Source organism: Cebus imitator, unplaced genomic scaffold (genome assembly GCF_001604975.1).
Source record: "Cebus imitator isolate Cc_AM_T3 unplaced genomic scaffold, Cebus_imitator-1.0 Scaffold42, whole genome shotgun sequence".
Lineage (NCBI taxonomy): Eukaryota > Metazoa > Chordata > Mammalia > Primates > Cebidae > Cebus > Cebus imitator.
Window position 1 is genome coordinate 16,886,309 of NW_016107357.1, and position 26,687 is coordinate 16,912,995.

Consider the following 26,687-nt stretch of genomic DNA (forward strand, 5'->3'; position numbering starts at 1 on the left):
GCGCCACCATGCCCAGCTGATTTTTTGTATTTTTAGTAGAGACGGGGTTTCACCATGTTGACCAGGATGGTCTCGATCTCTTGACCTCGTGATCCACCCGCTTCGGCCTCCCAAAGTGTTGGGATTACAGGCGTGAGCCACCACGCCCGGCCCCCAGTCATCTGCTTTTTAAGACCCGTCAAATTGGTTAAGCTCCAGTGAAACAAAGGCTAAAGTCTGCCTCCCGGGTTCAAGCAATTCTCTTGCCTCAGCCTCCAGAGTAGCTAGGATTACAGGTGTGCGCCATCACACCCAGCTAATTTTTGTATTTTTAGTCGAGATGGGGTTTCTCCATGTTGGTCAGGCTGGTCTCGAACTCCTGACTTTGTGATCCACCTGCTTCGGCCTCCCACAGTGCTGGGATTGCAAGTGTGAGCCACTGCTCCCGGCCTAGTATAATATTTTTTTAATGCTTAAAAGCCTTTCGTTGATCCTCCATTATGTCTCTGCAACAAAAATATTAATATAAATTAATATTTCTGTGGCCTTCAATTTCTGTGGTCTTAAGGCTTTAAATGTGCAAAGATTCCTTCAATTTAGTTATTTTTACAAGTCTTTTTATTGTTACCATGATCCACATACAATCGAAATAAATAAATTTAATCTTTTGTAAATCATTGTTAAACAAAATTTTATTGGAAATTATCATTTTAATGGGGGGCGGTATTTCAGAGGCTTTATTAAAGGAGGCTCTGCAGGCATCAGCCCGAATTTCATTTACTTGGGAAGACGGGCTTTTTATATACCTTAGGGCAATGCATGATATTAAAGGATGGGCCAGGTACAGTGGCTCACACCTGTCATCCCAGCACTTTGGGAAGCCGAGGTGGAAAATTGCTTGAGCCCAGGAGTTCAAGACCAGCCTGGGCAATATAGTGAGACCACCATCCCTACAAAAAATAAAAGAAATAACTGGGTGTGGTGATGCACACCTGTAGTCCCAGCCATTCAGGAACAGACCTTGGATCCTTCTCAATTTGTTCCAAACCTGTTTTTGTATTCATTATTCCCACATTTCTGTTCCTGGATGGAAGCTTCCATATCTGCTCTTGGCGCTATTTGAAATTCCCTAGATTTCCTTCCTGGCTTCTGGACTTAGGCTTTTCATGTGTTCCTGATCCTATACACTCCCTTAATTTGGATTCTCCTGTCATTTCAGGTGATATTTCCCACTACAGCCTCTTGGCCTCACCCCCAATACCCCTTTCCCATCAGAACAGCCTGGACCTTCCCCTACGGTAAAGTAGAGACAGTTAAATGGATTCTCAAGAAGTGCTTGGACTCATATCTAGCAAAATTACATGGCATTTAACCTTTGACACAAAAAAATGCAGCTTCTAAGAATCTATCTAAAGATACACTGTGGCAAATACACAAAAAGACATGTGCACAAACGTATTCACTGAAGCATTATTTGTCAAGCAGTATTGCCTAATAAAAGAATTCTTAGATCAGGCACGGTGGCTCAGGCATGTAATCCCAGCACTCTGGGAGGCCGAGGAGGGCAGATGGCTTGAGCTCTGGAGTTCAGGACCAGTGTGGGCAACATGGCAAAACTCCATCTCTAACAAAAATACAAAAATTAGCCAGGCATGATGGTGGGCACCTGTAGCCCCAGCTACTCAGGAGGCTGAGATGGGAGGATTATTTGAGCCTGGGAGGCAGAGATTGCAGTGAGCCAAGATCGCACCACTGCACTCCAACCTGGTGACAGAGCGAGACCCTGTCTCAAAACAAAAGAAAAAAAGAAAAAGAAAAAGGAAAACAATTTTTACTAATAAATGCAGGAGGAATGATAGAACTGAAATATCACCATTTTTCAGTTCCTGATGAAATAATGGATCTAAGCAATGACCATCAATAGCTAGACACTAAAATCATCTGATCAAAGACTGATGGGAACTTCCTAACAGATGGATCAGGCTAACAACATCTGAAACCACTCACTGGTGTTGATGTCATAAAAAGAAAAGCAACCAGACATTTTCTGTCTCCTGATGAGTTATAATTGGAACTACATATCACCTGTAAAGTCTTCAGGCCAAATAATTAAACCTGGCTGGATCTTATTAAACCTTTAAATCTAACAGTTAGTTTTGAAGCTTTCACAGATTAAATGAAGTCTGAGATTTGCTTCAAAATGAACCAGTGGTGGGGAGGAAGTAGGTGAGGCGTAAAGGAAACAAGATTGACCACGTGGGTAATTGCGGGGGCTGGGCAAGGAAAGCATGGACATTTATCACACATCTCTCTACTTTTGTGTATGTTTTAAATTACCCCCAGATAAAATATTTTTGGAAAAGTACTCGGTTGGATTCAATAGCTTCTTTTAATTATTATTTAAAAATCACTTCAATTTTCTTGCTTGCTCCAACCTGCCATAGAAATTCCTGAGGTTTCACTTGTCGCTTTATAATGAATTGTGTAAACACAAGCTGGAAGAGATTAGCTACACACGAGAAGGGTTGGTTAAATATTGAGACTGGCTTACTGAGAGAAGCCTTTTAATGAATCTCAGTAATTTTGCAAGAGAAAATATAACAATGAACACTACCAGTTAGACATCATTCTTTTGCACTTTGCTAAATATGTGTATGTAATTACTGTCTGACTCTCACTGGATATATACAGCATATACATATATACTATTTATACATTTTTAGTATCATTTTGCCTTTACATTTTACATAATTTCAGATTATGTGGATTTACATAATTTCAGATACATTTTCCTCACATCAAATCATTCAGTGTTTTTTTAGTACTAACACCATAATCTGCAAGCCATTAAAAAAATGTATTTCAAAAACTAGGCTATCTCATCCTTTGAGCTATTGAGATGAATTTTTTTTTTTTTTTTTTTTTTTTTTTTTTTTTTGGAGACGGAGTTTTGCTCTTGTTGCCCAGGCTGGAGTGCAATGGCATGATCTCGGCTTACCACAACCTTAGCCTCCTGGGTTCATGTGATTCTCCTGCCTCAGCCTCCCGAGTAGCTGGGATTACAGGCATGTACCACCATGCCCAGCTAATTTTGTATTTTTAGTAGAGATGCGGTTTCACCATGTTGGTCAGGCTGGTCTTGAACTCCCAACTTCAGGTGATCCACCCGCCTCAGCCTGCCAAAGTGCTGGGATTACAGGAGTGAACCACTGTGCCCGGCCCATGTGAATTAATTTATACTCCTCCTAAGATCCCTCTCATCACTAAGATTCCTTTATTTTATGACAAAATCATAGTTCTAGAAGCTTGTTTCTCCCACCTGAAAAGACTGGATTTGGGACATGATCCTGTAGAACTTCAGAGGTAAGCCTGGTGAATCTAAGCACAGGGGGTCTGGAGGGTGAAAAAAACCAGTTTGGTGCTCATAGACGGGACTAGTATTGGGGTTGGGGGGTGATTATGTCAAAGCAAGAGGATTCAAAGGGGAAATGAATTCCTTTAGCTTGGGGAAGATAATCAGAAGAGGTAGATGACGCCATCCATGACATTTCCTGGGGAAGCAGATGTATGTATAAGCGTGAGTGCTGTGATTTTGTAAAGAATGCATTCCTGAGATGTTGCATAATTTAAAACCTACATATTTGGATTAATTTTCTCCGGAGAATAGCAGGACATGTGTTCTCAGGGCTCATGAATGTATAATCCATTGTGGCATATTTTTGCTTTAATTTTTAAAATTTATTATTGTCACAGGTTCTGTGACAGAGTTCTGGTTTCTAAATTCAAAGTATATCAAGGTTCTTGATAAAGTTCCTGATACTGTTTTATCATATCTAATGTGTATTCCAAAATGGTTGATTTGGGGGCACATTTTTCTAGCACTAGCACCTCTATTTAATGGATGGTTGGAGAGGGGTCTAAATTTTCTAAAATTATGTTGAAAAGTAAAACAGCAACAAAATAGTAAGCAAAACCACTGCCAGAGTATTTCTTAGCTTGAAACACTGTGATTCACATTGATAGAATATGTTATCTATTTCTGTTTAATCAGTTAATCCTGCTAAGTAGAAAGAGCTTACAATTCATGATCATGATTTTACTAGTTTTTTATAAAATGTGGGCTCTCTATATATACTGTATATAATTTAACATTTTGCATATAAGACTTAATTTTGCCTGGGTATGGTGGCTCATGCCTGTAATCCCAGCAGTTTAGGAGCCTGAGGTGGGAAGATTGCTTGAGCCCAGGAGTTCAAGACCAGCCTGGGCAACATAGTGGAACCCCATCTCTTAAAAAAAAAAATTAGCTAGGCATGGTGGTGCACACCTGCAGTCCCAGATACTTGGGAGGCTGAGGTGGGAGGATCACTTGAGCCCAGGAGGTCACAGCTGCAACAAGCCATTATTGCACTATGACACTCCAGCCTGGGTGATAGAATGAGACTATGTCTAAAAAAAAAAAAAGAACAAATTTTTATATCACACTATTTCTAAATTTATGGCTACATTATACCATATAAACATGGCTTCTTAGGTAAGAAAAGAGGGCAATACAGAAGAAAAAGAGATTGATCCTACCAGAAGTGATCCATCTGCATAACTCTCAAGCAGTTGTGGCAAATAATTTGCAATATCTACCCTATTGTTCTGAAACTGGTTTTCACAACTTTTATTGGGAACACCATTCCCGCTCCTGCATGATCAGTTTCTCCTCTCCACGGATCATTCATTACCAGCAGTCAGTGGTGTGCTGGTAAATGTTTAAAATCTTGTTCTTTGCGGGAAGAAGGTCCTAAGTTGTGGCAGTTGCCCTGGACAACTTCAAGGTATCACCGTGGAAATTATGTGCAAAATCGGCTGTCACAAGCCAGTATGAGCTAACGCCAACACACCACTGAGTGTTCTTCAAACTTCAGATCACAGCCCATTAGTGGGTCTTGCAAACATTTTAGTGGGTTATAAGCAGCATTTTTAAAAATCAAAAAGTAGGTTGCTTTACACATAACAAGAGTATTGTTTTGTTAAAAAAAATTTTTTTTTTTCGAGACACAATTTGACTCTGTCACCCAGGCTGGAGGCCAGTGGTGCAATCTCAGCCCACTGGAACCTCCGCCTCCTGGGTTCCCGTGCCTCAGCCTTCTGAGTAGCTGAAATTACAGGCACGTGCCACAGGGCCCAGCTAATTTTTGTATTTTCAGTAGAGACAGGGTTTTGCCATGTTGGCCAGGCTGGTCTTGAACTCCTGACCTCAAGTAATCCACCTGCCTCAGCCTCCCAAAGTGCTGGATTACAGGCTGGCCACTGTGCCCAGCCAAATTTTTTGTTTTAATAATTTTAAGTACATATGTAGTAAGTCTCAATGGAAATGTAATTCTTATCATAGGCCACTTAAAAAACAAAAAGTCTAAAAGTCACCAGTGTAGTCTCTTCTCTTTTTAAAAACAAAAACAAGGGAAAACCTGAATCTCCCCTTTGCTCCACAGCCTCCTCAGCTATAATGCTGCCCCTCTATTCTTCCTCAGAGCAGAAAGCTTTGAAACATTTACAGTGACGGTTTCCACCAGTTCTTCACCTCACATTTTTCAACCCACTTTAGAGTCAGAGTCAGCAATGACTTTCATGTTCCTAAGCCCATTGGTCACTTCTGTCCTCCTTGGTGTCTCAGCACACTTGGCACAACTGGCTGTTCCTTTTTTTTTTTGAGACGGAGTCTCGCTGTCACCCAGGCTGGAGTGTAATGGCCCGATCTCAGCTCACTGCAACTTCCACTTCCTGGGTTCAAGCGATTCTCCTGCCTCAGCCTCCTGAGTAGCTGGGATTACAGGCGCATGTACCATAGCCAGCTAATTTTTGCATTTTTAGTAGAGATGGGGTTTCACCATGTTGGTCAGGCTGGTCTTGAACTCCTGCCTCTGCCTCCCAAAGCACTAGGATTACAGGTGTGAGCCACTGCGCCCGGCCTGTTCCTCTTTGGCATCTGTGACAACATTCTCATCAGATTCCCATGGTTGACCCTTCTCAGTCTCATTTATTGGTGTTATCTCCCCAGGGCTGTCCTAGGTGGTGTTCTCCCTCTATCTATTCCCCTGGGTGGCCCATCCAATCCCGTGGACCGCGTATCATTCTCCCCTCATGCTTCAGCTGTGCTGATTGGTGGCCTTTGTTTCCCAAACACGTTTAATACATTCTCAAGACCCTCAGGGACTTTGCAGTAGCTGCTCACTCAGGCTGGAATGCTCTTCCTCACCATCTTCATATGGCTGTTTCCTTTCTTTCATTCACCAGCAGCTTAAAACTTTGCTTCCCCTGAGAGAATTTCCTTGTCACCCAACTAAGGTTGCCACTCAGGTGCTCCCAATTACATATATTAATCTTCTCTAAAGCACATTACTACGTGTGTCCTCAGCTAGAGTGTAAGCTCTCTTGAAACCAGAACAATCGGAACTCCCTGTCCTCATGGAGCTTATAGTCTTATGATGGGTGAAGTAAAATAAAATAAAAAAGGCACCTTCTATAGTCTATTAGAATGACAAATGTTAGAAATAAGGCAAGCACGAGTTGATAGGGAGTGTGTATGAGTGAGTTTCAGGAGAGTGTTTACAATGTAAATATTGGTGGTCAGGAAGGGGCCCACTGAAAACTGACATTTGAATAGCCTTGAACGGGGAAAAGGAAACGCTGAGTAAAGGTTTTAGAATGGGAGTGTGGCGGGCCTGCAGGAAGGACAGCAAAGTCAGTGTGGCTGCTGCAGAAAAAGGGAGGAGGAAATAGTAGAAGATAAAGTCACAGCGTGTGAGGTTGGGGCAGATCATGAAGTGCTTCTATAAGAACTGGATCTTTACTCAAACAATGAGCAAAAGTTAGTAGATGGGTGGCCAGACCCCAGTGGCTCACAGCTGAAATCCCAGCTTTGGGAGGCTGAGGCAGGTGGATCACTTGAGGTCAGGAGTTCGAGACCAGCCTGGACAACATGGTGAAACCCCGTCTCTACTCAAAATACAAAACTTAGTTGGGCATGGTGGCAGGCAACTGTAGCCCCAGCTACTCAGGAGGCTGAGACACAAGAATTGCTTGAACCCAGAAGGCAGAGGCTGCAGTGAGCCAAGATCACACCACTGCACTCTAGCCTGGGTGACAGAGTGAGACCGTCTCAAAAAAAAAAAAAAAAGGTAGGTTTTAGTAAGGGATTAACATGATCTGAAATATGTTTTGTCATCATCTCTCTGGCTGCTGTTGAGACTAAATTGTAGAGGGGCAAGGGCAAAAATAGAGAGACCAATGAGGCTATTGCAATAATAATGTAAGAGATGTGGGACTGTATCTAGAGGGGCCCATAGGTCCTTTGCATGCCAGTAGTATTCTTTACTGCTGTGCCTTGCCATGATACACATTCAGTGCATATTTGCTTATTTAAAATGGCACACTGGGCTCATTGAACAGTGCCAAGTTAGGGACATATTTCTAGGAATACATTCTTAGGATTTATGGATATTTTAATCCAGATTTTCTTGTTCACTCTGCTCTCTGGCCCTTTTACTCAGCCCCATTTGCACCTAAACACCACTTACCAAAGAAACACAGCATTTATGTGTGCTTATGTCAACCTATTTTACCTTTGTAAAGAAGTGCTAGGTAGACTCAGGGCCCAGCTTGGTGTCTCACGCCTGTAATCTCAGCATTGTGGGAGGCCAAGGTGGGAAGATCTTGTGAGCCCAGGAGTTTGAGACCAGCCTGTGCAACATAGTGAACCCCGTCTCTACAAAAAAATTCTAAAAATTATCTAGGCATAGTGGTGTGTGTCGATAGTCCCAGCTACTCCTGAGGCTGAGGTTGGATGATCACTTGAAGGAGACCTTGCCTCAAAGGAAAAAAAAAAAAAAAAAGAGGCAGAATTGTGAAGATAGTCAATGGCTCCTGACTTTATCAATAATCTAACATTTCAACCTAACATTGATATCTATTTTATACAAAGCATTACATTATGGACTGGGCAATGCGTAAGACAAGTTCCTTTTCTCAAACTACAGTCGAGATGGATAGATAAAACACACAACACACATCAAAAGATAACTACACATCCAAGGCAGTGTGTGTCCAGGGTAAATTAAGCTATTCAGATTGGATTTTGGAAAGTGCATCAAACTTGGAAAATGGGTAAGGAGGAGAGAAAAGCAACAGAGTATCATAACATGAGTTTCCAGTTATGGGACTTGTAATGAATTCCTTAATTAAAATAAAAAATAATAAAAACAAAACCCAGGGAGGAGAAAGCCCATGTTGGTGACTCTAAAATATCTCTTTCCAAATAAACGTGGATAAAAGCCAAGTAGAGAAGGTAAGAACTTCAAGGTCCCTAATCCAAAACAAACAGTAAGCAGCCAGCCATTCCAAGTGGCTGACATGACTTTAACCTTATTTGTATTTCTGGCTGGTGTTTTGCAGCCAATAGGTCAAACTGTCAGTCAGTGCGGGCCCCTGAGAAGTTGGCTATTTACGGAGCATCTAATACGTCCATACTGCTTAAGTTGTTCCCTAAGTCAGGGTCTAATTTGGAGAAAACACCAACACACAAGGTAACTGGCGAGTGACGCAGAGTGGCCAGTTATCCTGCGTGTTACCACTGACGGGACGGGGCGCTTGGGACGGGCATAGCCCAGGGTACTGAAGCCTGCCCCAGCGTTTTACCCACACCCAGAGGTGTGTGCTGTCAAAAAGCAGCGCCTCCAAGTCCAGCTATCTCTTCAGCACTGTCTGGACTCCCATCCGAGGCAGACGAGGAAGTAAGCTCCGAGAAAACGCTGGCGCTGGCCCCGCGCACCTGGGCGCCCCGGGAAGGCCGGCGCTGGGTCCAGGGAGGCGGGGCCTGCACGGTGACCTCCCTGGTCCTGAAAGGTCCCAGCCCCGAGCGCTCTCCCTCCTAGACCTGGAGGCTGGAACAGCCGGGTGGAAGTCGGCCCACTTGCTGCGGGAGAGAAAGCCTTTCTCTTCTTTCCTCCCCATTTTCCTACCACCTCCCCAACTCCACCCTCGGGACAAAGGCAGCCAGATCCACCCAGGACACGTTCGTTTGTCTTTATCACTCTGCTCGTCCCACAGCGAGCCAGTCGCGGTCCAAGGCCCCAGAGGCTGTGCAGAAGGTCGGGCTGGGTGGCGGTCAGCGGCGGGGCCCTGTCCAAAATCCAGCAGAGTCGCCAGGACGCCCAGACACAGAAGACGGGGCGCGGGGAGGGTTGGGGGAACCACAGCGGTAAGGCGCGCGAGCGTGGACGTGAGCGAGGACTGACTCCTGTCGCTTCCCGTAGCCGCCCACGGACGCCCGAGCCGGGAACCCGGACGGCACCTAGCGGCGGACGGACAACCTCCTCCGTGGCGCGCCTGTAACACCAGTCCCTGGGTGAGTCGCGAGACCCCCGGCCTCGGGTGGCGGCAGTCGCTAGGGGCGTGGCTGTGCTGAGGGTCGCGCCAGTGGAGGATGGCATTCGGATGTCACGGCTCCTAAATCACAATTTGACGGGGGGACAGTGTCTAGTTCACCCTGACCCGCAGGTCCTCACCGCGGCAGAGCCCAGGCTGGGTGGCGGGGACGCCGCCCCTGCGGGCGAGGCGCTCCGGGACACAGGGGAATATCAGGAGTCGCGGCCTTCCTGGGACATCCCTGGCTGGGCTCAGGCTATTTGCCCTGGGGTGTCTCCTCGCTGCAAACCCACCCCACCTGGGCTGCTTTCTCACCTGCTCCCTCCTAGCCTGAGGCCGAGCGCCACCTCCAAGTGGAGGAATCTGGGGAAGTTTCCTTCCCGGAATTTGTAGCGACAGTGGAGTGACCTCCATTGCTCTCCCTGCCTCTCACACGCTCTTTAGGATGCCGAGTCATTTGACTGCAGCATTAAACATTACAAAGCGCAAGTCCTGTGACTTCCTCTGCCCCTGTGTGAAACTTAAGTGTTGGCTTCTGGTGACGCAAAGTGTTCCTGCTGGCGGGACCTGTCCCAGGGGATACTTCGGGGGTTGCGTGATTTAATGCAAGCCTATGGCTTAAATTGGGTCACTCGCTGGTTATTATATATGTGTGTGGCAACTCGACATCCATTCTTTTTTGCTCTTGTTCTTGCTTCCTGAATGTCACAGAGCCAGAGTTTTGAGGTTTTGACTAACGTGTTAAGTTAACGACACAGGCTGGGCTATATTTAGGTGGTAAGCCAAGAGGGACACAGTTTTTTTCCTTAATAAAGGAAAACTAATAGATTTGATCAGTGTATATTGTTGGTGTGTAGTATAATGACAGAATTGCTGGAAGTGAAATACAGGAAGCTCTAGTTTCATTTCCCTTTCAGTTCTGCTTAGAGTCATCAAGTTTTTTTTTTTTTTTTTTTTGAGACGGAGTTTCACTCATGTTACCCAGGCTGGAGTGCAGTGGCGCAATCTCGGCTCACCGCAACCTCCGCGTCCTGGGTTCAGGCAATTCTCCTGCCTCAGCCTCCTGAGTAGCTGGGATTACAGGCATGTGCCACCATGCCCAGCTGGAGTCATCAAGTTTTTCCTGGAGCTATTAAATGGGGTGTCCATGGGTGCTTTTATCTTAAAAAATGTGGCTAGTGCTTTCCAACACTCCCTTGCCCTGTGATTTTTTTTTTAAGCAACTGAGAAAACTGCAACTTAATAATATTAAAAGGATTTGATTTTCCCCACTTTGATTTGTTTAAATTGGAGAAGGAAGAGCAATTCCTTTTATTCACAATAATAGCTAACTTACTCTTCTACTGTTTTATTAACTCAATCCTCAGAACAAACCAATGATGTGAATACTGTAATTCTCATTTTACAGAAATGAAAAGTTAAATGAATACTTCTGGTAATTATACAGGACTGTTTGATTAGTATTTGCTATTAACTAATTAATTTTTGAGATGGAGTCTGACTCTGCTGCCCAGGCTGGAGTGCAGTGGCATGATCTTGGCTCACTGCAACCTTTGCCTCCTGGGTTCAAGCAATTGTTCTGTTTCAGCCTCCTGAGTAGCTGGGACTATAGGTGCACGCCACCACATCTGGCTAATTTTTGTATTTTTAGTAGAGACGGGGTTTCACCATATTGGTCAGGTTGGTCTTGAACTCCTGACCTCAGATGATCCAGCTGTCTCGGCCCTCCAAGTGCTGGGATTACAGGTGTGAGCCACCACGCATGGCCTGTGTTAGTATTTTTAATGATAAATTCCATGTTAGAAAATTTCTACTGATGTGTTTTTTAAATCAATATTTCGTACACTCAAAATCTAAAATTTAGTATATGAGCACACTGGTAAGAATGGGAGGCAGAGTTTTGACTGTAATAACATTCTATTATTTGGTAAATATCAGTAAAACAAGGTATAATTTAAATTTTAAAATAGGTTATGAAAATAAATGCTGCATGCTTATTTTTCTTTTCCTCTATTTTTACTTTACACAGGGCCAGTGCCTCAGTTTCAATCCAGGTAACCTTTAAATGAAACTTGCCTAAAATCTTAGGTCATACACAGAAGAGACTCCAGTCAAGAAGAAACTGGAAAGAATGATGTTGTCCTTAAACAACCTACAGAATATCATCTATAACCCGGTAACTGATTTCTATAAAATAACTTTCTACCTATGGCAAGACTGAGAGAAAATCCAATAGAATAGTAATTATCTGGTGGGAGATGGGGCAAGAATAAAAGCCAGTGAACATATGTAAAGTACCTCCTATGTAATAGGGATGGTGGTGGGTGCTGACTGTAAAACAGGTATGGCTCTTGTCCTCTAGCAGAGGAAGAAGTCACAATGACAATATGGTATGAGGAAACAACGTTGTGAACAGGGAAGTCTGAGTACAATGGAGGGAATGCCAACTTTTGGTGATGGCACGAGGCTCAGATAATCATAAAATGTAATTTTTTCTTTTTTTGAGATGGAGACTTGCTCTGTCGCCCAGGCTGGAGTGCAGTGGTGCGATCTCTGCTCACTGCAACCTCCCCCTCCCAGGTTCAAGCGAGTCTCCTGCCTCAGCCTCCTGAGTAGCTGGGACTACAGGCACATGCCATCATGCCTGGCTAATTTTTGTATTTTTAATAGAGATGAGGTTTCACCATGTTGGACAGGAGGGTCTTGATTTTTTTGACCTCGTGATCCACCTGCCTTGGCCTCCTAAAGGGCTGAGATTACGGGCATGAGCCACCATGCCCGGCATAAAATGTAATTTTTAAAGGAAAATGGATTTCTCACTCTACAAGTTTTTCATTTTCTTTTTTAATTAGAACTGTCCCTGAGAAGTTAATGCCTCGACCTTTCCCTCAGCCTTTCAAATAGTGCTTGGCATTTGGGCAAGGAAAATGTGAAAAGCCAGTGGGGGAGATAGAGAGTAAGAAGTAGTAGGGTCTTGTGTAAGGATTGTGTGCAGTTCAGGCTGGTCCTGGAACGTCTGAATGGCTGTAATTGCTGGAAATTGCCCTGTAATCCTGGGCAGTAAAGAACTTGCTTTAGTTTTATGTGGTGGTGAGAATCTTTAGGAACATCTAGTTCTCACTTATTTGAAGCTGAATCCTGAATGGAGGTATGAGAAAGGACAGCCACTTTTTTAGTAACCCCCCCCCCCCAGAAGATTCTCGGGCAAAAGGAAGTGTGAGAGCCCTTGAAATAAGGCCCTAAACTAGTTTTGTTAGTGTGTGTGGGTTCAAGTTTTTGTTATTTACTTTATAGCTATAATTCCTTTTCCTCTAAGTTTTAATGTCATTTTGTAAGAATGAGGTACCACCGCTATATCGAGTAAAGTCAGTTTTAGGAGAAATAGCCTTTCAGTGGCAATAAGTTTAAAAAAGATGACTTCCTGAAATGGAACCTAGTGAGACATTTAAAATGATTTTGTGCATGTTAGAGTTAAAAACAACTCAAGGTTGTAAAATGATTTTCTGCAAATATCTTTAAAAAATAACAGAAGACTAGGCTACCTGCCAAGGGTGTCTGAAGGAACATCTTGGCTCAAGCTGGGAGGATGGATGAAGGTTACACTGTTCATTTCTGCTCTACACACAGAAAAGAAAATAATTTTATGGGTAAAATTCCTGCATATCTTGATTCTAGCATACTGATGATTGCTGTAGTTTCTGGAGTCAGTACTCTCAACTATTGAGGTGGAACACGAACAAGTAGACTTCATTTCTTGAGGAAGGGGATCTGGAGAAGTTGTTCTGCTCCAGAGCAGGAAATGCCTTTAGTCCTGTGGAATGGCCTGGATGCTGTCCTCAGGATAATGCATTTCCAAGGGAAATATTTTTGGCAAATAGCTTTTTTTTCTTTCTTTTTAAATTTATCTGTTTTATTATCAGTTCTCACAAAAGAGTAGGAAAGGTTAGAGGAAGAAAGACTGAACTGAATGGCAAAACCATTTTGCTCTGTCTTTAAATGTCACTACTGTAAAATATCTGTAGAATTAAGGGTCCCTATTGCACTGAAGTTCTGTCATTTGTAGCTAGTTGCCCTTTCAATGTTCCAAAATAAAAAAGGCTGCAAATAACTTAGTTATTTGATTTAATTAATTAATTAAAAATTTTTTTGAGACACAGTTTTGCTCTTGTCACCCAGGCTGGAGTGCAATGGCACAATCTCAGTCACTGCAACTTCCGCCTCCTGGGTTCAAGTGATACTCCTGCCTCAGCCTCCCAAGGAGCTGGGATTATAGACATGCACCACCACACCCAGCTGATTTTTGTGTTTTTAGTAGTTTCTCCATGTTGGCCAGGATGGTCTCGAACTCCTGACCTCAGGTGATCTGCCCATCTCCACCTACCAGAGTGCTGGGATTACAGGTGTGAGGCACTGTGTCTGGCCAATTTAGTTATTTTAAGTTAATAAATTAGTATATTTTATAAGCTAGACTTAGAAAAACTGTTTTCAGCTGGGTGCGGTGGCTCATGCCTGTAATCCCAGCACTTTGGGAAGCCAAGGCAGGTGGATCACGAGTTCAGGAGTTCAAGACCAGCCTGGTCAAAATGGTGAAACTCTGTCTCTACTTAAAATGCCAAAATTAGCCAGGTGTGCTGGCGGCCTCCAGTAATCCCAGCTACTCTCAAGGCTGAGGCAGGAGAGGCGCTTGAACCTGGGAGGCGGAGGTTGCAGTGAGCTAAGATGGCGCCACTGCATTCCAGCCTGGGTGACAGAGCGAGACTCTGTCTCAAAAAAACAAAAACAAAAAAACCTGTTTTCTTGTGTCATGGTTGTTTTGTTACTGACAGGTTCCAACAGTGAGCAAATGCTTATTGAGTGTCTGCTGTGTTCTTTGTTAGGCGTTGTAAACACACTGCTACTTTTACATTTTTATTTCATTAATATTTCTAAAAAATTTTTTAAGACAGAGGCTTGCTCTGTCACCAAGGGTGGTGCAGTCTCACCCCACTGCAGCCTCCACCTCCTGGGCTCAGCCACCGAATACCTGGGACTGTAGGCATGCACCACCATGCCTGGCTAATTTTTGCATTTTTTTTTGGTAGAGACAGGAGTTTTGCCACGTTTCACAGTCTGGTCAAGCACTCCTCCTACCTCGGCCTCCCAAAGTGTTGGGATTATAGGCGTGAGCCACCATGCCTGGCCTATTTCTAATATTTTGGTCCACATTGGTGTTAGACCAACTGTTTACATTAAGCTTTCCTGGAAAATATGAAGTAAATATTGTTACTGGCCTATGTATTTTTTCCCTTATTTAGTATGTTTCTTTGACTAGTTTAATAGGATTCCAAGATTTTAAAAAATCAGGCTCTAAGGCTGGGTCCAGTAGCTCACACCTGTAATTCCAGCACTGTGGGAGGCCAAGGCTAGTGGATCACTTGAGCCCAGGAGCTTAAGACCAGCTTGAGCAACATAATGAGACCTTGTCTGTATATAAAAATACAAAAATTAGCTGGACACTGTGGTGCACATCTGTAGTCCCAGCTAAAAGGAAGGCTGAGGTGGGAGGATTGCTTGAGCCCAGGAGGTTGAGGCTGCAGTGAGCCGTGAGTGTGACACTGTGCTCCAGCCTGGGTGACAGAGAAAGAACCAGGCTCAAAAGTAAAGATAAAAAGTCAGAGGCCAGACGCGGTGGCTCATGCCTGTAACCCCAGCACTTTGGGAAGCTGAGGCAGGCAGATCACTTGAGGTCAGGAGTTCGAGACCAGCTTGATTAACACGGTGAAACCCTGTTTCTGCTAAAAACACAAAAATTAGCCAGGCATGGTGGTGGGCTCCTGTAATCCCAGCTACATGGGAGGTTGAGGCAGGAGTATCATGTGAACCCCAGAGGCGAAGGTGGAGTTTACATGAGCCAAGATTGCACAATTGCCCTCCAGCCTGGGTGATGGAGTGAGACTTCATCTTAAAAAAAAAAGTCAGGCTTCCTTTTCTCTTTTTTTTAGAGACAGAGTCTTGTTCTGTCACCCAGGCTGGAGTGTGCAGTGGCACAACCTCAGCTCACTGCCACCTCTGCCTTCTGAGTTCAAGCAATTCTTCTGCCTCAGCCTCCCAAGTAGCTGAGACTACAGGCATATGCTGCCACGCCCGGCTAATTTTTTTTTTTTTTTTTGTATTTTAGTAGAGACAGCGTTTCTACTGTGTTGCCCAGCCTCATTTCAAACAACTCAGCTCAGGCAATCCACCTGCGTCAGCCTCCCAAAGTGCTAGGATTGCAGGTGTGAGCCACCGCGCCTGGCTGCTTTCTTTTCTTTCTGTTCAAATTGAAATTGAATAAATAATTTGGAAGACATTATCTTCACTTCATATCAGGGATGCTGTCAGTGAAATCTCTTGTTTGGCAGTTCATTAGCTACTTACATATTTTATTATTGTTGTTTATAGAGTTCTTAGGATACGATTAAATGCTAGCTGGTTAAGAAATTACTTAGAAATGAAACAGAATTGGTTGTTACTCCAAGTTAATAAGCCACTTGTCAACATGAATCCTACCTGGTACAGAAAAGCTGATCATTCCAGTTTTCTTAGGAACCTTGCTTCCATGTTTATCCTTTTCTCCTTAGTATTCTAAGTACCTCCCTTTCTACCTTACAATTTAGTCTTAAAATGCTCTAAATAAAGTCTTTCTTTTGTAACCTGTGAGGTCCCTTCCAGCGTTTGTGCTATTTTTCTTCTTGTTTTTTGTTGCCTGCTTTCCTGAGTGAGAGCTGATTTCCTCACTAAGGCTCTGCTGTCTGATTTTTCTCTGTCTTAATTTCTTTTTTGGCTTTACTAATAAAATTTTGTCTTTGATGTCTCTATTTCCTTTATGTCTGTACCGACCACTCATAGATTTTTTTTGCATATGTTTCCAGTTCACCTAATGTGAAGCTCCAACTCTCAGTTACTCAGCCAGCCCTTCAAGACTAGGAGTTCAAAACCAGACTTGCATCTTCCTTCCCAAACCAGCTTTCCTCTTGCAATTTTCCATTTTTGTCAGAATCCTTCTTCTGTGTGACTTTTGCCTCCTCCCTTGTTTCCTAGCACCGAATAGCTGGAAGATAATCTGTCTTCAAAATTTTAAACTACGTGTATGTCCAAACCAGTGGCTTTTCCTTTTTATAAAAATTTTCATTGAAAAATTTAAAGATAATGTGTGCAAATCATTTTTAAAAAATTCAAACAGTGTTTAAGAGTTTCAGTGAAACATGCATTGTCCTTCTACCCTTATACTTAGTTTTCCTCCTCAAGGGCAATCACTTTTTACCAGTTTTTAAATATATCCTTCCTGAGATAGTTATGAATATCCAAAAGTGTGTTTATTGTGTATATTACCTTTTACATGCCCTATCTCTTTACATGCATGCATTTTACTCTATAAACTCTTTTCTACCCCTGTTTGACATATTTTGGAAATGTCAGTTTATTTAGAACTCCCTTTTTCCCTTTCCCTTTCCCTTTCCCGACTCACTCTGTTGCCCAGGCTGGAGTGCAGTGGCGCCATCTTTAGGTCACTGTAACCTCTGCCTCGTGAGTTCAAGCTATTCTTCTGCCTCAGCCTCCAGAGTAGCTGGGATTACAGGTGTGCGCCACCACACTCAGCTAATATTTGTATTTTCAGTAGAGACGGGTTTTCACCATATTGGGCAGGCTTGTCTCTTGGCCCGGCTGGTCTCAAACTCCTGACCTCATGATCCGCCTGCCTCAGCCTCCTAAAGTGCTGGAATTACAGGCATGAGCCACCGTGCCCAGCCTAGAACTTCCTCATTTATTTTAACAGCTGCATAATTCGTAGTAAAACTTATTTTTGCAGTCCCTTATTAAGGGCTGTGTCTTTTTACGATTATATCCGGTGCTATAGTGTACATCCTTGTGTGTGCATCTTGGTGCACCTGTGCTAAGTATTTCTGTAGGATAAATCTGTAAAAGTGGAATCACTAATCAAAGAGTATGATCCATTTTGTTATCTTTATTTTCTTGGATCCTTCTTAGCTTTTTCCATGTTAAAGATATTGACAATTGTCCTCTTACTGAAATTTATGAATCCATTGATTCCCTTGCTATTATTGCCCTGGCCTCCTGACGGATTCTTCTCTCTCTCTTCTCACCCCATGTTGAGGTCCCCAGGGTCACACCCAGTTTTGATGACTCACCAGCATAGATTTGCACTCGTGGCTATGATTTATTGCAGTAAAAGGATATAGAGCAGAACTGCAAAGGGAAAGGAACTTAGGGTGAAGTCCAGGGGAAACTCAGCGCAAGTTTTAAGGTCAGCTCTTACTAGAGTCACACAGGACGTGCTTACATCCTCCAGCAAGAGTTGTGACAACACTTGTGAAATGTTGTCTGCTAGGGAAGCTCATTAGAGACTCAGCACCTAGGGTTTTTATTGGAGGCTGGTCACATAAGCACCCTCACACATATCAAAAAATTCTAGTCTCTTAGAAGGAAAGCAGGGTGTTGGGATGGCCATATTATTTGCATAAACAGTTCAGGTGCAGGAAATCCCTTTCATCAATTAGGCTGGTGGGTACCCTTCTAAAACCCCAAGTTCCTAGACACCAGCCAGGGGCCAGCTTTGTAAGGGGGACGGCAGTCAGGCCTGCCATGTTAACTCTTTTCTGCATACCTCCTAATTTCAGAAACCTCCAAAGGCTTTGCTGCCTGACCTTTCCTGTCTTTCAGCGTCTTAATCTACTTTGATATCTTTACCAATTATCTCTACCCTGACTTTTAAATATGTGCTCTGGCCATTAACCTAACGTGTGGTTCTCCTCCAAGTCTTCTCAGCAGATTTGCTCTTAGATGTCTGCCAATGCTCCACACCAAGTGTTACAAACTAAACTCATCATCTTCCTTCTGAAACCTGTTTCCCCGTCCAGGCACCGTGGCTCACACCTGTAATCCCAGCACTTTGGGAGGCCAAGGCAGGTGGATCACTGGAGGTCAGGAGTTCAAGACCAGCCTGGCCAACATGGTGAAACCCCAGTCTCTACTAAAAATACAAAAATTAACCAGGCGTGGTGGTACACACTTGTAATCCCAGCTACTCAGGAGGCTGAGGCAGGAGAATCACTTGAACCTGGGAGGCAGAGGTTCTAAGATCGTGCCATCATACTCCAGGCAACAAAAGCGAAACTCCATCTTACTTAAAAAAAAAAAAAAGAAAGAAAGAAAGAAAAAGAAGCCTGTTTCCCCCAGCTTTGTCATTTGTATAGAGGCCCTATGTAGAGAGTTTCCTTTGAAACATCTTTCGGATTTCTCTGCTCTTCCAGGGCCATTGCCACCAACCTGGATCATGTCTGTATCACTTCACGCCAGGCTTATGGCAGCAGTCAGTCACCCAGATGACCCCCTGACCTCTGGCTTATTTCACCCCCACTGGACTGTTGTTCCTAAACACCTCTTTCGTATGTCACTCTAAAACCTGACCCTGGCCCTGCCTTTCTTTACTTCCTGACTACTCACTGAGAGCAGATAGGTCTTGTCTTTTCCTGCCTGTCTGGTTTTGTAAACTGCCATTTCTACCTGAAGTGGCAACTGAAATCACACCTTCTTCATAAACTGCTTTTGGCCACCTCAGTTAGAATTTCTTATCCCATTTTCCTGAGGCATTTATTTGACTCTTCTTTACTGCCCCATTTTTTTTTAAGATGTTAAGTTGGTCAGGGCTTGTAGTTAAAGCAACAGAAGTCAACTCTTTAAGCAGAAAGGGAATTTGCTAAATGATAGTGCAAAGTTCTCAATCTCTAGCAGGATGAAGAACCAGGCTTGGAGACTAGGTAGCCACAGATACACAAGCATGCTGTAGGACCATTCCCTTGAAGAGGCATCTGTTGTCACCACTGGACACAGATGGTACTGTATCTCTGCCACTCTACCAATGCCACTGCTGTCTCTGACCCTGGATGTAGCTCTCTCTGACCATGGATGCAGCTGCCTCTGACACCGGATGTAGCTCCCTCTGATCCCAGATGTAGCTCCCTCTGACCCTGAATGCAGCTCCCTCTGAACCCCGGGTGTAGCTCCTTCTGACCCTGAATGCAGCTGCCTCTGACCCTGAATGCAGCTACCTCTGACCCTGGATGCAGTTGCCTCTGGCCCCGGATGTAGCTCCCTCTGACCCCGGATGCAGCTACCTCTGACCCCGAATATAGCTCTCTCTGACCCTGGATGCAGCTACCTCTGACCCCGAACGTAGCTCTCTCTGACCCTGGATGCAGCTACCTCTGGCCCCGGATGTAGCTCCCTCTGACCCTGGATGCAGCTACCTCTGGCCCCTGATGTAGCTCCCTCTGACCCTGGATGCAGCTACCTCTGGCCCCTGATGTAGCTCTCTCTGGCCCTGGATATAGCTTCCTCTGACTGCCGATGTAGCTCCTTTTGACTCTGGATATAGCTGCCTCTGACCCAGATGTAGCTTTTCAACCACAAATATGGCTGCTGTGCCCCCTTGCCAGAGTGAATACTGCATCACTGTGGCCTCTTCTTGTTGCTCGTTCTTACTTAAAATCTGAGCTGGAAGTTCAGGTTGGCAGTTTTGTCACTTGCTCTTTCCTTCTTGCAGTCTAGATGAGGTCTCATGTTCATAAGGTAGAGGATTTTCCAGATATGGAAGGGGGTTCCAATTTTCAACAGCCAAGCAGAGTATCACATTTCCACTTTAATCATTTTTCCTGGGTGTCTGACTCTTACACTTCTTTCTAGCTGCAGTCTGCCTACTAGAGAACCTTGCATACAGCAGACATTTAATAAGTAATCATCAGAAAGGCAAAGCAATATGAATCAGCTAGGATGTTTTGGGAAATAATACCAAACCTGACTATGGCTTAAGCTTGTGGTATTGTCTCCAGTGTGATCAGATCTGTATTTTAATTTTTAAAATGTAAGTTAGTAATATCTATGAATCACCAAAGTAGCTTGGAGTAGCCTAGAAAACAATGAATGTTCCTCTCTGTTTTCACAGGAGCCATAAATACTTGTGGTTTAAATCAGTTGGGTGCAGGGCATTGTGTGTCACTAACATAGTTAAAAAAAAAAAAAAAGAATATTACTGAAGTAACATAGGATCTTTTCTGAAGTAGAAAGTATTAACCCAGACAACGAAAGCAGCAAGTGGCCACGATTCTCAGCATAGTTGTTTTCTGGTGTCATGGGTCTCCCACCCTGCTCCTAGCAATTGCCATGACAACAGATGGATAATTGGCTTCCATAATTTCTCATCTTACTGCCTAAGGCAACAGGGAACCTGTGGCCTCAGCTTGTCGTTCAGCAGCTGCTTTGTTGCCTCTCCTCTGCATGTGTGTGGACTGCCAGAACCCACTTTCCAGACGAGTGAGAGTTCATTCATTCACCATGCAGTTACCGATTGTCTCTTAGCCTCTGTCCTCGGTAGTTAAAGGTAATGAGCCAGTCCTGCCTCATGCAGCTCACAGTCTATGCAAAGCTGCATGCAAACAAGCAGAATCCAAAGTGCTATAATGAACCCTCTGAGAGGGGCTGGCTCAGTCAGCCCAGGGAGCTTGAAAACAGCTCCACAGAGAAGACTATGCCTGAAGTAGATTTCTGTTTAGGAGCCACCAATTTATAACCACTTTTCTGTGGCCTGTCCTATTTTATTTCATATGTCTTGGCAGTCCTCGCTACCGTGGATAGGTTTTACCATGCATATCATAATTTGGGTGAGCTTAGTGTGAGGCTTAATGGTGTGTGGGCTGCACATCATGGTCAAATGCTCCAGATGGAGGGAGATGGTTGTGATGCAGGAGAGGCAGCCACATAGCACAGGTCCCCAGCCAGTGGACTGGGAGGACAATGCAGTCATCTCTGGGGAAGGGGAATGACAAGATCTGGCAGTGTGGCAGGTCCCAGACAAAAGGGGTGTGTTCTGGGCAGTAAGGGTGCAGGTGGAGACCTGAATACTGGGTGCGGCCAACTGTCAGAGCCCACACCCGCAGACTGGAGTGGTCCAAGGCAGGTAGATGCTGTGTCTTGAAGACCTACAAGCACCCATTCATCCTCATGATCATGCAGCTCTCTAGTTTCTAACAGTGCAGTCTGGGAGTCCAGCAGAGAAGAGCAGGCCCTGGAATCCCGGGTGTGGGGGGCGTGGCTTGACTTGCAGCTTCCTTCAGAGGCAGTGAGTGCTTGTCATTGTCTCCATCAGCATTGGCTTTGGGCCTAGTGAGGTCTAGAACCTTCTGTTGGGATCAGCAGTGGAACAGGAGGAAAAGGAATGAGTAGATATGGCATTGCAACAAGTCCTTTTGTTTATTTTACTATGAGAATTATATTAGGCAGAAGTTTTGCTTCATAAACTCCCAGCTATATACAAAATATCGTGAATAGTATTTACTGTGTGTCTCTTTCCAAAGAACTCATAGTAGTTTGCAGCTATTGCAAATATCCTAGCCATGTGGTTCGTTTTCATAGCTGTTTGAATAGGTAAGATGACTTGGAAAATGCTGAATTCTGAGCAGATTTATGTGCACTTAAAAAATGTAGTTTTTCTCTATCAATAATGGGTTTGGGTTGTAATTGCTTAGTAAGTAATTTTGTTTATGTAAACATGTTTGTTAAAATTATTTTTTCTTAGGTAATCCCCTATGTTGGCACCATTCCTGATCACTTGGATCCTGGAACTTTGATTGTAATACGTGGGCACGTTCCTAGTGATGCAGACAGGTAAAATCATTGTGCTAAAGGAGGGAGCATGAATAAGCTGTCTTTTTGTGATTGTGAAATGGTAACAAAGAGTAATGTGGGAGAGACCATTTGATACTTAGAGGCCTAATTTGCTTTCATCAGCAGCCCTGTCCAAGGTGCTGAGGAGATTGGAATGAATGACTACATAAAGGTTATTGGGATTTGTTTCATTGCTGTAAGTCTGATTTCAGTACAAAAAATTAGAAGTGTCAGCTGGATATGGTGACCTACACATGCATTTCCAGCACTTTGGGAGGCCAAGGAGGTAGTAGTATTTGAGGCCAGGAGTTTGAGACCAGCCTGGGCAACATCATGAGACCCCCATCTGTAAAAAAAAAATTTACAGACCCCCATCTGTAAAATTTAACTGGGCATGGTGGTGTGTGCCTCCAGTCCCAGCTACTTAGGAAGCTGGGGTAGGAGGATCACTTGAGCCCAGGAGTTTGAGGTTGCAGTAAGCTGTGAACGACCCACTGCACCACAGCCCGGGTGACAAAGAATTAGATATGTCATTAAAAGAAAGGAGGTGTGGTCAGATGACAGGGACCATCTGGTTGTAGTCTGACATTCCCACAGCATCTCAGAAGATCTAGTTCAGATGGTTTGACCGAATACTTGCTTTGGATACAAGCTGTGGTATCATCAGTGTTGGGCTCAGCTCTGTGTAGCTAACACATGCAGAGCAATGGTTTAAGTAAGATGTGAAAATTAAGTCTCAAGGAGACAGCCCAGGCCTTTTAAGTCAACTCCTTTAAGTCATTAGAGGAGTAGGCTCCTTCCAGCTCACCACACTGCTATCTTGAGGGTGAGGTGAGGTCCCCTTTCCTGTTATCCTTGGCAGCTGGATTTCCAGCCCTCACATCCGTGCTTTGGGTAGCTGGATGGGTGCATGTGTGGTGTTTGCGGGGAAGCAGAGAAGGACAAAAGGCAAGTGCTTGCTGACTTTTAAGGCAGTTTGCAGTAGTCTTCCCTGAGCACTTCACTTCCATCTTATCAGCAGAGCTTTAGCTGCATAGGCAAGCCTAGCTGCGAGGGAGGCTAGGAAAGGTAGGGTTCTTATTCTGGGCAGATTCAGTCCCATTTCAAATTCAGGGACTGTGTTACCGAGGAAGACGGAAAAGATTAGGCAGCTAGCTCTTTAGGCCTCACGGTGAATGAATGAGGAGGGATCAGTCAGTCCCTTGTCACTGGGCCTGGAGTCTGGGCCCTTCCTGGTGGCTTTTCTTTCTGAGCCCCTGTGTCTTCCCTCATATAGATTCCAGGTGGACCTGCAGTATGGCAGCAGTGTGAAACCTCGAGCCGATGTGGCCTTTCATTTCAATCCTCGTTTCAAAAGGGCCGGCTGCATTGTTTGCAATACTTTGATAAATGAAAAATGGGGATGGGAAGAGATCACCTATGACTCGCCTTTCAAAAGAGAAAAGTCTTTTGAGATCGTGATTATGGTGCTGAAGGACAAATTCCAGGTATGTTTTGGAGAGGGGCAGGTTGAGTCCTCGTTAGTGGGTAGGAGTGCACAGGGGCACTTTTCACATTTGCAAGCCCGCCCTTGTATTTCCTACACCTGAGACATTGTTTGGCTTTTGTAATTTTTCTCCATAAAAGGACCAGGAAGGCACCTAAATGTGAGGTGTGGCCCCACGACTCCTCAGCCAGTTGTTGCTCTGCAGAAATATGGTCCATTGTGACCAGTTCTTTCTATTAGATCCTATTTCTCCTAGCAGGGCTAAGTTCTGAATTGACACAGTATTATGTTAACGACGAGGGGGTAAGTTACAATACAACCGCCACCACCCAAAGAACTAACGGGGGCAATCCCGGTGTAGAAATCAGAAGGGTTTTGTAAATTCAAGTCTTGCCACAGGATAGTTCTGTAGGGTCATAAGATTTTAGACCCAGAGGAGATCCTAGAAATCCTTGATGCCAGTTCCATCTCTGGCTTCTTGGAGTGTCTTCTACCTAGCGTGTATGTGTAAGGCTAAATTTGGTCCAGAGGCTGTTACACCTGCCGGCCCTCCTGCCTGTGGAGCTTTTGCAGAGTAGAGGTGTGTACCAATTCGAGTGAATACTCGCATGTCTCTGATGGAGATCCTTTCTGATCCTCAGGTTACCTCTCCTGCTCGAAAATCTTTCTGAATCTCCCAAACTCCATTCACCTCTCCCTTCTCTGGCCTTTCAAGCCTTTGTCTGTATCATTCTTTTTAACGGTTTTTAACAGTTGAGCTTTGGCTTTAGGTGTTTATTTTGCCCCCACAATGGGATTTTAAGCTCCTTGAGTCAGAGACCGTATTGCATGCTGCTTGCATTTTCTGCACATAACTTAACTTGGTACTGGCATTTGAGAGGGAGGGAGGAGGAGCCGTGTGGAGTGCTGAGGACCCGTGGAAGCTACCTCATCGTCATCTTACTACTGTAGTCTGTTGAGGTGGAGATTGTTCCTACTTCAGAATAAGAAAACCGAATCTCAGATAAGTTGGGTGACTTGGCCATATTCATTTGTTTCATTTAGCAAATTCAACAGATTTTGAGTGTCTGCCACGTGGGTGGTCTCCAGGGACAGCGCTGTGCAGAGCTCTCAGGGCAGGTCCTTCACTGGGTTCACAGCCTCCAGGGCACCTGTGCAGGGCTTCCAGGCGACCGCTGAACCCAGATGTCTCACATGTACACAGAGGCGCACGCAGGCACATGTACATATATTTGTGACTGCATGTTTGTCTCGGGAGAGACAGTTCATGATGCTTATCAGATCAGGAACTCAAACGAAGTTCAGAAACACTGCTAGTGTTTTGGGTGCTTTCAGTTACAATTTGGTCAGATGTATGTGGAGACCTGTGAGAAGGGGTGTAAAATTGGATGCAAGGAAACATTGAAATTTGGGTAAGTTAATTTATTAACTTGTTTTTTTTGGGGGGGTGTCTGTCTTCTGTTTCTCTCTAGGTGGCTGTAAATGGAAAACATACTCTGCTTTATGCCCACAGGATTGGCCCAGAGAAAATAGACACTCTGGGCATTTATGGCAAAGTGAATATTCACTCAGTTGGTTTTAGCTTCAGCTCGGTGAGTGACCTTCCACAGCCTGGGGTGTTTTATGAGGATGGTTTCTGATGAGATAGTAGAAAAAGTCTTCAAATAACACTTCTATTGAGATAAAAAGGACGTATCTCCCTGCCTGTAGTATAATGTTTTGGATGTGGATCGTTCACACTGGCAGAAGGCTGTTTATCAGCCAGAGCTTGATTGTCTGTAGGATCTCAAATCTAGTGTGGGTTTAGCAAAACACACACCGTTGTCAGCCGGGTAGGTAGCGGCCGCTTCCTTTGCATGGGTGTAAAATGGAGTATTTCAGTAAGAAAGTTTCATAGGCTGGGAGTGTCTGAGTCAGAGAGTGTCCTTATATGTTGCATAAGGACAGTTCAGTCAATGATGAACCACATAGACAACAGTGGTCCCATAAGATTGTCACACTGCATTTTTACTGTACCTTTTCTGTGTTTAGATGTGTTTACATGCACAAATACTTATCATGCTGCTCCGGTGGCCTGCAGTATTCAGTATAGAGCATGCTGTACAAGTTCATTGTCCAGGGGCCTTAGGTCATACCCTACAAGTCTGTAGTAGACGATACCATCTAAGTTTGTTAAGGAATATTCTGTGGTGTTCGTATGATGACATAAACCACCTCAGAACACACTTCTCAGAACGTACCCCCTTCATTAAGCAACATGTGACTGTATTTGCCTTCAAAATTCTGATAGATACCGCTAACTCGCCCTCCAAAAGGGTGAAACAATTTGCACTCAACAACCGTGCCCATCTTCTCACCTTCCTGTTGCTGTTACATCTTATTCTCTGTAATGTTTGTCAGTTTGGTAGGGTGTGGGAAGGACCCCAGTGTTAAGTGTATTTTGGGGTCATAGTTTTCAAGCATATTTTTAGTACCATTTATAATTTTTTGATATATGAAACAGGTTATGAATAGAAAATATTTTCTACTGGATGTTACTAATTAATCTTTATTATCTTTTCTCAGGATTTACAAAGTACCCAAGCATCTAGTCTGGAACTGACAGAGATAAGTAGAGAAAATGTAAATACTAAATATTTTAATAAGCCACTGGTTTAAAAATGTTTCTTTTAACTGCCATGTAAATGAAGTAGAGGGAAGGCTGGGTTTTGGAAACTATGCTTTTAGAGTGCAAGTACTCATTTGAAAATTGAGATATACACTTGTGGTGGCAGGCACTCAATAAGGTTTTGCTGATGCTTCACCTATCAGTTTATGTAACTGTCACTCACTGCTCTCATGTAAAAAGAACTCTCTCACTCTTAACTGCTGAATAGTACTGTTCTGGGGTATTTCTGAATATTGAACATCAGCCAGTGCACTCGAAAGTGAACTTCCACATGTATCTTCGACCCCTGGGAGAATAAGTGCAATTTAAAAATGAGCTGGGCCACGCACAGTGGCTCACACCTGTAATCCTAGCACTTTGGGAGCCAAGGCAGGCAGATTATGAGGTCAGGAGATTGAGATCATCTTGGCTAACATGGTGAAACCCTGTCTCTACTAAAAA

General features: G+C 44.1%; 2 protein-coding genes across 3 annotated transcripts in view; one reads left to right on the top strand and one right to left on the bottom strand.

Moving 5' to 3' along the window:
* Positions 1-7,874: 7,874 nt before the first annotated feature.
* LOC108302861 lies at positions 7,875-10,059 on the bottom strand. The gene is made up of 2 exons (XM_017526608.2): positions 9,709-10,059; positions 7,875-9,474 (listed from the first exon to the last, which is right to left on the bottom strand). Exon 2 carries the CDS (start codon positions 9,456-9,458, stop codon positions 8,721-8,723), a length of 738 nt encoding a protein of 245 aa, XP_017382097.1. The 5' UTR covers positions 9,459-9,474; positions 9,709-10,059; the 3' UTR covers positions 7,875-8,720.
* The window catches only part of LGALS8 (galectin 8), a 25,490-nt gene continuing 7,546 nt past the window's right edge, over positions 8,744-26,687 (top strand). The window contains exons 1-7 of one of the 2 annotated variants that reach the window (XM_017526605.2): positions 8,744-8,759; positions 9,282-9,373; positions 11,423-11,569; positions 22,004-22,092; positions 23,369-23,579; positions 25,051-25,170; positions 26,144-26,200. In XM_017526605.2, coding sequence (XP_017382094.1) covers positions 11,525-11,569; positions 22,004-22,092; positions 23,369-23,579; positions 25,051-25,170; positions 26,144-26,200 — 522 coding nt within the window. In that variant the 5' untranslated portion in view covers positions 8,744-8,759; positions 9,282-9,373; positions 11,423-11,524. Of the gene's footprint in view, positions 8,760-9,281; positions 9,374-11,422; positions 11,570-22,003; positions 22,093-23,368; positions 23,580-25,050; positions 25,171-26,143; positions 26,201-26,687 lie in introns of those variants that run through there. The other variant, XM_017526607.2, reaches the window with a different exon arrangement.

What these genes read in the sequence shown, in the direction of transcription:
- LOC108302861 (XM_017526608.2), bottom strand. Translation starts at nt 9,458, where the DNA reads ATGCCATCCTCCACTGGCGCGACCCTCAGCACAGCCACGCCCCTAGCG.